General features: G+C 37.9%; 1 protein-coding gene across 3 annotated transcripts; it reads right to left on the reverse strand.

The window, feature by feature from the left end:
• Positions 1-1,794: 1,794 nt before the first annotated feature.
• tefa (TEF transcription factor, PAR bZIP family member a) lies at positions 1,795-8,877 on the reverse strand. 3 transcript variants are annotated; one of them, XM_079595752.1, is made up of 5 exons: positions 8,587-8,877; positions 5,567-5,929; positions 5,129-5,337; positions 4,018-4,229; positions 1,795-3,872 (listed from the first exon to the last, which is right to left on the reverse strand). In XM_079595752.1, exons 1-5 carry the CDS (start codon positions 8,660-8,662, stop codon positions 3,851-3,853), a joined length of 882 nt encoding a protein of 293 aa, XP_079451878.1. In that variant the 5' UTR covers positions 8,663-8,877; the 3' UTR covers positions 1,795-3,850. The 3 variants fall into 3 exon arrangements, with proteins under 3 accessions (XP_079451878.1, XP_079451877.1, XP_079451879.1); XM_079595751.1 differs by lacking the exon at positions 8,587-8,877 and adding an exon at positions 6,826-7,190; XM_079595753.1 differs by lacking the exon at positions 8,587-8,877 and adding an exon at positions 6,719-6,860.
• Between the last annotated feature and the right edge of the window lie 2,317 nt (positions 8,878-11,194).

Genomic DNA, 11,194 nt, shown 5'->3' on the forward strand with positions numbered 1-11,194 from the left:
CCCAAGGACCAGATATGAGTAATGAAGACCATGAGTCAGAAATGCAATTAATTAAAGAAAATTAAGAATATTTTGCAGTTTCGTCAGCTTCCACACGCAGCAAGGAGTTTGTTCGTAGGCATCTCTGCGTACACACTCATTACAGCAGCAATTATACTCACACAATCACTAAGCTACGTCATCACGTCAGGTTTAATGATGCTGATTGGTTAAGGCACAGATAAACTTTAAATATTTCTACTGAGGTCTCCAATCTGGGTTTCTAGGCTGCAGTTTGTCTTTCAGATGGTTATCCCACTTCCCCTGCGTGCCAGCTGTTCGCCTAATGAACGTCAGGTCCTGTACAAAAGAGTACCAGAAATGCACGCACACATGGCTTCTTCAAGGTTGGAGTTGGACGAGCTCTTGCTCTGATCAGGAAACTGACCCAAAACATTCTAAGTTGTTCTTTACCTCAGCTAGAGGTTCATACAATATTCGTCATTATTCTCTAGTGATTGAAGATAAAAAATAAAGTAATTTTTTTATTAGGAATTGGGCAAGTAGGAGAAGGGCTTGAGTGACCCCAGTGACCTTAGCTGTCATGGTCAGCTAGAAGAGTAATTGTATGTTTTGACGTGTTGGTGCTTCTCTCAAAAAACAGAGCAAATTCCAGTAAGTAAACAGACATGTAATTCTTTAACTACTTAAATCCCATAAGCCTGAAGAAGTCATTCAAATAATTGAATGTGTGGAAGGATGAATACCTTGATTATAATCACTCAAAAAGATACAGTACATTAAAGAGGCAGTGGATTCCAGTGAATTTTATTTTATTTTTATGATTAGAAGGTTGTAAGATTGCATATTTTTCAAAATACACTTTCATTCAACGTAAACTCTTGTGGCTTCTCTCTGGGCCACCCTGTCACAGGAAGGAAAGAATAAGAACAAAATTGAACACATTCAATATAGATTTTATGGTAGCACAATAAGTTTCCCTAATGCATAAATGAAATCAAAAGTTGTATATCTTAATATTATTCAATGGACCTGAGCTAGCGTTATCAATGAATGTTAAAAAATATTAAATACTGTAATAAATGTATTGCTAATCAAAGTTAATCTTAGTTAATGGCTGTAGACCGTAATTAAAGCTAAGCAATAGGAACTTACTGTGGAGTGTAACACTACACCGTCCTGACAGCCCGCAATTTGTTATTCATGTCAGAACGAGCGCGAGCCCTTGAAATATGTCAGAATTGGGGATCAGTTTACAGCATCACTGATCGCAATGGGCTATATTTGCTGTTTTCTGGTCCGGTGTGGTGTTACATAGCACAATAGTCGTTTTTATTGTCTTTCTTTTAACATGATCAACTATTACATTTATATGTATTGATGATAGAGTATTTTCAAATTGTACGTAATCTTCAGTTGAATGTATTGGAGAAAAAATACACGATTTATTTTGGGATTGTTCTGTATGGACATTATTATTATTACATTTTTTACGTTTGTAAAAGGTTCCTTGTTAGGCATTGAGAGAGTTGTAATTCAGTAAATGTTAGGTCATTTTCGACTGAAATGTGATCGCTCCTTAGAAAAAAAAACCTAGATGGAAAAATGCATCACGCTGCCTTTTTTAACCCCTCCCTCTTTGTGTTATACAACTTTTTTTTTTTTTTTTTGCCGTCTGTCTGTTACACAACACTCTACCATCTGAAATGTGAGATTCAGTTAGTCATAATTCTCTAAGGCATCAAATAATTTTCTGATTTAAATGCACTGTTAAATATTGTTAAGATGACGTGACACGTTTTTGAGTTCTTTAATAATATGTACAACATGAAACAGACAAGACACAGAGAAAACATTTACAAGTCAAACATTTTTTAAAGACTTACAAAGAAAATTCTTTCCTCCAAAAAAAAGAAAGAAAGAACGATAACAATTAGAAAACCATTCAAATCTGACAAAACAAAGATTTGTTACTGCAACAAAGTTGGCATCTCACATATGCAACCGAGTTCTTTTCTAGTTGATTAGAAGAAATGCTTCATGACAGGCAGAGACCGTCACTATTCCTTTCAGAACAGCTATTAAGCCCCATTTTATTTTATTGTTGTTCCTCATCTCACATTTCACACTCATCAGAAAGGAAGCTCAAGGAGAAATGACAAACCGTAAGTGAAACATTAAAGAGTGTCTACAGACCACAGATATGAAAAAGTTTAAACACCTGATTTAAATGGAGTCATATGAGCTACAGAAAATGTTATCCTCAGCATTTTGATCAAAGTTAACTTTGGTCAGGATTACATTACATATCAGATTCCCTTTCCACAAAACATGAAAAACGACAAATGTGGTCACATGTAATGCAAAATTAAACCTGGTAATAAACGTCTGCCTAATTTCCACTTCACAACAATAAACCGTGAGCACAAGATATTGTGAAACCTTTATTACGGGTGCTTCTCAATCGGAAGGCTGCATATCTAGGCTGTCAAAGGACATCTAGATTTAAAGGATCCTTAAGAAGGCAGCCTTCATTTAGCGTTCTTTATTCAGCTAATTTTGAAGGATGCATCAAGTTTATACTTAAGGTCCTCCAATTACCCACAAAATCCTTTGCACACATTTCAAATTACAAATGAATTGTGTGAACATGATACTTACTAGACCGTCTCATTCTAACATTTAATGCTGAGGAGGACTCTAGATTGGACTAGGAAGAACATATCCTCACTAGGATGCAGTCTTCTGTTAGAAAAGCTCCCTACATGTTTCAAAACGACAGAGACAAGTTGCACAAAATATGTACCTGAAAAAGTAGGACAGTGGCGAGCAGGGGGCCGATGCCCTTTCAAGAGGTTTGAGCTTGGTTTCTGATTTGTAACTTTAGCGCGCTTTACAAACAGGCACTCCGCTGAAGACACTTATGGATCCTTGTTGACTCTGAGCTATGAACGGTGTGGTTCACACTGCGAAACCATTTTTTGTGAAATATTTGAAGTTATCTAAAACAAAATATATACATCATATGATACATATGGAAAAGAAAAACCCCTCCTATATCAGCACTTCATTTGTTTTGCTGAGTTCCAAACAGAAACAAGATCCGTCACATGCACAGAGGGTTATTTCTGTACATAAAGTGACCTCCACGAGTCCCAGAAAGGGTGAACCAGTAAACAAGGTATGATTTTAGGAGATCTAACGAGTTATTATGAAAGACTCCATCTACTGTAAATATTTGTCAAGTTTTGCAGATATACAACAGTGCACATATTTCCAGTACATTTTTTGATGAATTCTAGCACTTGCTGACAGACAAAACATTTAACAGTTTTTTTTGCAGCACAAAAACATAATAAGTTTACATTACCTGCTTAACGTTTTTTTTTTTTTAAATGCACCGAATAGTGGTAAAATGTACCAAATTTTTAAAAGGAATTCTTAGAATCAATGTCATTTTATCAGGGATAAACAAACTGATATTTAAGAAAGTATATTGAAGTCAATGCCAGTCATTCTTTAAGAATAAAAACCAGTGACTTCCATCGCACATTATTCCTTAAAACTACCATAAAACAAGAAAAGGTGGGGGAGACCTTTTCTACAACGCAATGCATCACAAAAAGAAGCACTTAAAAGCTCTATTGGAAATATTGGGTATGCTGTTGCACTGAAAGTAAGATTATTATATTGATAAGAGTGGCTGACAGGATTCATAATATATCCCTTAGCTTTACAGTCTCAATTATTCATTCACTTATCTTCTGTCTTCTCCTCTTCATTCCATACCATTATTCATTTATTGCCTTTCGACAATGCAAATAAATCAATAATTGATTTTCAGCTGGTCTCAGAGGTCTTCAGCTGGTCCACTTGAAAAAGAAGAGAAAAAGTTGAGAATCTCCACATTTGTAACAATGACCTACATTACTGTGTTGTGAGAGGGAGCATATGTATATGAGCAAATGCAATTTGCATTTTGTATGCAAATTCTCTGCGTGCACAATTGTCTCTTACATCAGCCCGTATTTGGCTTCATAGCGTGCCACGACGTTCTTGCAGCGCCCAAAGTCCTTGCGTAACTCTGCCACTTCCTGCCTCAACACCGAGTTCTCTCGCTCCAGGAAGGCTGCTCGTACTGTGATCTGATTCTCTTTAAGCCGTCTGGCATCTCGTGAACGTTTGGCTGCAATATTATTCTTCTTCCTCCGCTGCCAGTATTTGTCGTCCTGAAATAGTTAACGGACATAAAAAATGTTGTGAAAACAATTCTCTATTTTGTGAATGACAGTGTGTTGGTATAAATTAAGCCTGTTTCTTTGTTTTGCAAATGTTTACAACAGTTCTTCTAAACCTACTTGATGATAATTCCTTGAAAGTCTTTGGGATGTGCTGGAGGAGACTTTACAGAGTGCTGGACTCTTGCATTGTCAATACAAGATCTTGACCAAAAATGTATGCATCTCTTGATGGAAATAAAATGTTGGGATGTTATTTCCATAAAGAGGTGCATGCATTTTTGGTCAAGATCTTGTATTGTAAGAGTCCATCACTCTGTAAAGTCTCCTCCAGCACATCCCAAAGACTTTCAGTGAATTTAAGGTCATGCTCCCTCCCAACTATTCTTATACAATTTGAGACTGATGAATCTTGACATTGTCATCCTGGAATATGGCCATGATGTGTCTTCCTACATGGTTGTTTTAGAAATGAAACGCTACACACTCCATCAGAACTGTTGCCAAACATTTAACATGCTAGAAACATAATCACTTCAATAATGAACCAGTCATAGACCCTTACACATTTGCCTATTTAAATCCAAACAGCGACTTTTTTTTTGGCTGTGCAGTGTATAATTACATGAGACACTCTCTAAAATAATTTGCACCAAATGAACGTTTAGGGTGTAACAGTAAAATTCAGTTCTGGGCCTCAGGCACAAACACTGGCTTGGCTTTCTTGATCAGAGTTCAAGTGTAACGTTATACAATATTAAGGTAGTATTTCGGGCAAAAAAATTTTTTTGTATCATTGGCATACTCTTATAGTTTTTATTAATATTTTGAATTAGTATTTATACTTTCTGTTCACATTTTAATTTTAGTTCAAGCTTTAGTGTATTTACCTTCTTCTCCTCGGGCACATATATTTTCTTTGCTTTCTTGATCATAGGCTGAGGCTTCAGCTCCTCCTCGGAGAAGCGATGTTTGCGGGGATTAAACAGTTCGCCTCCGGGTATGCTGGAGAGCACAAGGTCTGTGGGATCCGGCTCGAAGTTGATCTCTACCTCAATATCGTCTGGATCAATAGGCTCTGGTGTCTCACGGCCCTCATCTGTGGTGAAAAGTGAATTTGTAAATACCAACAATGAACTGAAATCTAAATCTAGTTATGTTTTTTTACTTCCAGACATTTTTTGTTATTTTAATTGAATGTTTGAACATCACTTGATCATTGTTGACTCTTACTGTCAGATCATCATGAAAAACAAGCTAAACCATGTAATGGTTTTTAGTGAGTTGTGACAGAAAGTACATTGGGTTCTGTTTCTCGTTCTGCTGACCTGATTTAGTGTCTGTTGAGCTAGAGCTGGATGCCGTCAATGTGACCACTTCCTCCTCACATTGATCCAGTTCCATGACTGGCATAAGAGAGATTGCTGGGGTTGTTTCGCTTGTAGAGGTCGGTTTTTCAGTTGTCAGCTGTAAATTTTCCTTCCCAAGACTCTTTTGCTGACCCTCATCCTCTGAGGCAGAAATGCCATTCTCCATGAGAAATTCCTCCAGATCCATGTATTCCAGGTGGAAGGTTTCGCCATCATACGGAATGGTCTTTTCCCAGATGGCAGGCGTTAAGGCGGCTGATGGTCCCATTCCACTGATCCCTCCAGAGTCCACATCCTCAAAGAGTTTCTCTTTATCATTTTCTGCAATATCAAAATTACCGTAATAAACTAATTGTGACAGGCAAAATATGTTGTTCAAATCCCAGATCTTACATTAGAAAGACTGGATATCAAACACACAATAAGTATCTAGAACGGGCAACAAAGGTTCACCTGAGAAAATCAATGTGATGAGAGATTTTTAAGGTCTGTTACTTTGTAGATAATATAACTGCAATTTTAGGGGGAGGGGAATTGTATCAGTAAAACGAAAATGTTGTCATCACTTACCGTATCACTGTGAGTTTCATTATTCTATTGAACACAAAAGAAGATATTTTGAAGAATGTCGGTAACCTGACAGTTGACGGCACCCATTGACTTCCATAGTAGGAAAAAAATCCTAAGGAAGTCAATGGGTGCCGTCAACTGCCTGTTTACCAACATTCTTCAAAATATTTATTTTGTGTTCAACAGAAGAAAGAAATTCATACAGATTTGGAACAACATAGGGGTGAGTAAATTATGACAAACTGTGGGGTGAGCTAAGTTATCCCTTTAATTTCATGTTATGTTAGTTCAGTTTGCTATATGCAAGATTCAGCATACAAAAATAACTTTTTATAACATCTAAATAATATGCATGTACATTAAATAGTACTAAAGTGACGAATCGTTATTTAACCAACTGAGATCGGGCTGCACGATTCATTTAGGAAGCGGACATCATGGTTCCATCCAGTTTTTGAGTTTGCAACATCTTAATGCCGCGAACCAAGTTGTAAATAGCACAAAAACATGTTCTGTACTTACATAAAGAGGCGATGTTACCTGGTCTGTCGTTGTATGAACATACAGGATACATTTGACGATAATAATTCTGCAATGCAGCGAGAGCAGCGACCGTGCGCCCGACTGCTGCAGACAGAGGCACTTACCATCATCGCCTTCCAGAAGATTCGGTGGAGGAATTTCCATGATTTTCTTTAAAACTACTGGGAAGGCAATCGGAGTATCAGTGCCTGAGTCCATCGTGACCGAAATAGGCTCCGCGTCCATTTTTACCGACGCGTCGGACAGTGCGTGAGAATAGCTTAACTTTAAAAGCGACTTCAAATCCCTGGTTTAATTAGGAGAAATATTAAAATTTCTTCAATACCTTAGGTACGAGGGAGGAAAAATTAAATCACCTCGCCAGTCGACACCTTTCTATTCACAGACTCTATTTCTGTGTTTGACCCGATTTTCCAGTTAGACACAAAAGTGTTTAAATATCTCCGCCCCTTTTGAAGAAAAAAACCCCTGTTTTTCGATGCGGATAGGTTGGTTGTGGCTCTGGTCTCATGAATAATTAAGTAGACGTGCCGACACAGGGGCGTGTCTGTGCGTAAAGTGAAGGTTAGTTGTCTTCAAAAGCGACTCCTCATTGGTCGGCGGTCAAAACGGTTATATTTTTCACTGATGTTAGAAAAAGTGTCACGAGACCCATATAGATACACTGACGATATATAATAGTATGTGCATATATGCCACATACAACTTTAAGACATGCCTTTTACGCTTCTGTAATTAATAGACCAATTTATTCCAAATCAATTCATTTTACAATTGACCTTCAAACATTTTAAGCCTTGTAATAAGTAATAACAAAACTGTGTCAGGGATTAACATAATAATAAACAATAATATGCTCGGTCATTGCACTTAATGAGCTCATGTCTCGCGGGAGAACAGCCAGTCTCTTATCCAGCCCACCCAGCCTGTATAGTGGGTATTGGCACATGGCCTCGCACGTGCACTCATGGCACGTTAGTGTGCAAACAGACCAATCGCAAAGCAGAAAAGATATAGGGAAAATATCGCATGTCTCACGTGTAGAATGAGGTTGTAATTATCTTGCCCTTGGGTTTACGACATGTGAAATACAATTTATGTTATTCGGTCATATTGCATGATCTGTTCTATATGATGTCTTGCATAGAATACACTACAAATGAACAGTGATTGCATGGTGTAGCCCACATTTATATTATTTGCACGTTTAATTAATACCTAAAATAATCTGTCATCACATTTAAAACATCAGTCCCACGTTGCATGTCTTAATATATATATGACAAAATCATATCTTTCTGAATATGCCTGGGCTTTTCATAATTTCTCCTAGTGAAATAAAAAGTGTTTCATGTTTGCATTATATTTATGCAATTAATTGCTACACCAGTAAATGTAATCTTTACAGAAACCTTTATAAAAGACAGTCTACATGCTGCCAAGATGCATTGACTCATGGATTAGGATAATTTGCTAAATAAATAAATAAATATGTAAATTGGAACAGGCCCCAACTGAGGAAGAGGGGAAAACTAGGTTAAGGCATTTTTGCTATAATATTAATAGTTTAATTGGAAATATCTAGACACTGTTAGTAATGTAATGCAGCCAAGAACAGATGTTAGTAAACAATTTCTCAATACACAGTATAAAAAAAAGTTCACGTTCATAAGAAAAGCTGCATTTCAATCAATTCACGTCATAAGAATCACTTGATCTACGTAATGCCTGACGTAGTATAATGTCACAAGTACAAATCTGCGCCATGTCAATTACAGATTAGGCTACTTCATTCATATAGTGGGAATACAGGTTAATAAGAGAGTCCCGATTTAAATGTATTGAGCCAATAGAGAAAGTCTTACCACTGTCATCAATCGAGGGGACAGAGAAGGGGTACTCAAGCAAGGATTTGAATATCTCCGGAATTTCTGAAGACATGTCAAAACAGTTTCAGTATCAACACCTGGGGAAAAAAGCTGGATGCCGGAGACGCTTAATCAAAAAACTTTCAGTCAATCAAATTGTCTCTCGCATTAAGAGTAATTTGATGCAACACTGAGAATTCTGAAAACTTTTTATCGCGGTCACAAGGTCTCTCCTAACCACGAAGTTACTTAACTAGTCCCACCCTTACAGTCCATGGTCCCACCTCAGGTTGAACGTTTCGACCAATGAATATCGTTTCAGTCTGCCTGTTGATTCATATTCAATGAGGCGCGGTAGCTTATTGGTCATTTCAGCTGTGTGTCCTCACTCCGCGAGCCAATAGAGATCTAGACAAGTTATCTAAGGCTAAAACATGTGTCAGTGAGTGTTACGAAAGTGTGTGGGCAAAAAAATCCTTTTTGAACGGCGCTATCAGTGTCATTCACATTACCAGCGACAGAGAGTCAGACATTTATGTCGAGTTAAAAAAATTAAAGGTCTTCTCACTTTTTTAAAATAACCTGTAGTCTACTTTCTGTAGTTAGTTATATAACTAGCTTAGTCTGTAGCTAGTTATATAAATGTCATGAGAGTATTTATTGTATTCATTACGAACTGCCTATTGATGAAATGCATGTCGCATGGACGCAGGTGTGTAGTATGTTTCCATCATAGACAGTATGGTTTCCATGCTAATACAAATGTCATCTTTGACCTCTATATTCTTTTGACCTACTACGTACTAAACAACACAGTTGTTAAAAAAAGTTTAAAATAGGCCTAGTATTACTCTTCTAATGTTCCATGAATACTGCATACCAACCCGGACATACTATTTACTACTCGTAAGTAGTAATTTTCTACTCCAGTTCTACTTGCTTGTCATAATTTTCACTCACGTCACGTGTCTGGCTCAGAGATGTTGAAATCGCGTTCTTTTGGATGGGGGATGGTTGGGCCTTTTTTAAATTGTTTTACAGTCTATGGTCTTGAATCGTCACCAGTCACACCACCTTATGCCCCGCTACCGATGGCTTTGATTGGCAGAGACATCATTTTGTGTCATAAAGATTGCTGCTTCAGTATTTGTAGATCATTTGTACACGTTTGGTAAGCCTTTAATGGAAAACAAGTATTCTTGGCTATATTGACAAACACATTCAATAGCCTATATGCAAAGAGTTGATATTTAGCTGTGTTAACTCTTCTTCGTGACCTCTGCAGCTTCTGGGCCAAATCCTGAATGATGACGATCCATTCTTGTCTTATTAGTGCTCTGGAGTCGATTACAATTTGTGGCCTTCTGCTTGTCCTCTCGCCTTTTTGAGGATTGACCACAGGTTCCCTATGAGTTTAAGATCTGAGGTGTTGCCTGGCCACGGATCCCAAATTTTAATGCAATGACTTCTGACTCCGAGCAACTTCATTATCATTCTTGCCTTGTGACATGATGCCCCTTCTTGTTGGAAGATCTTGCAGGACCTTTTGATACCAGTCTTTATTCATGGCAGTGTTTATGGGCAGAATTGTAAGAGAGCCTCCCTTGGAAGAAAAGCAACCACACACGGATGGTCTCAGGATGCCTCACTGTTGGCACAACACAGGACTCATAGTAGCGTTCACCTTTTCTTCTCCGGACAATCAATTTTCCATGCGTCACAAAAAATCAGAAGCGGGCTTGAAGTGGCTACTTTGCTGCCCTTCTTGACACCAGATTGTTCTTCAAAAGTCATCGCCTCACTTTGCGTGGGATGCACTCACACACACCTGCTGTCCAGACTGAACAAGTTCTGCACGGGTGGTGACAAGATTCTGTAACTGACCCCTCAGGAGGAGACGGTCCTTGCTGGACACTCTGGGACGTCCTGAAGCCTTTTTCGCTGCAATTGAACCTCTCTCCTTGAAGTTCTCGATGATCCGGTAAATGGTTATTTCAGGTGCAATATTCTTTGCAGCAGTTTCCTTGCATGTGAGGCCATTTTGATGCAAAGCAATGATGGCTGCATGTTTTCTTTATAGGTAACCATTGCTAAAACGAGAACAAAATGATTGGAAGCAGAATGATAGTGATTTCATTCTGCTTCACAGTTTCCCATGTGCTGATATGATTAGTGAAATGTTAACTGGTCATGTTGTGCCAGGGCTAAAAAAAAAAAAAGGCAATTATTTAGAATTCATCAGATCACTCTGCACAATAATGTAGAAACAATGTGAATCAACACCACAACAACTGAAGCAGCAAACTTTGCAAAACACAAAATGTATGTCACTGCCAATACTTTAGGCCATGGCAGTAGAACTGCAGGACAGGGGTCAATTTTCCATCTGTTTCAAGCCACAGATATTTAGATCAGCTTAAGAAAAGACGGGGGAAATGTGTGAACAAAATGCGAGTTTTGGGCATTTGTGATACATATACAGCGGATTTGATGATTTCAAATCACTAAAAACAACTGGATATTCTAAAATGCTTAACGTTAATATTCTGGTGGGTTCATCTGCTTGCCTGCACATAGGATGCATCATCAATAAGGCATAAATTAA

Source organism: Phoxinus phoxinus (genome assembly GCF_949152265.1).
Source record: "Phoxinus phoxinus genome assembly, chromosome: 21".
Taxonomy (NCBI): Eukaryota; Metazoa; Chordata; class Actinopteri; order Cypriniformes; family Leuciscidae; genus Phoxinus; species Phoxinus phoxinus.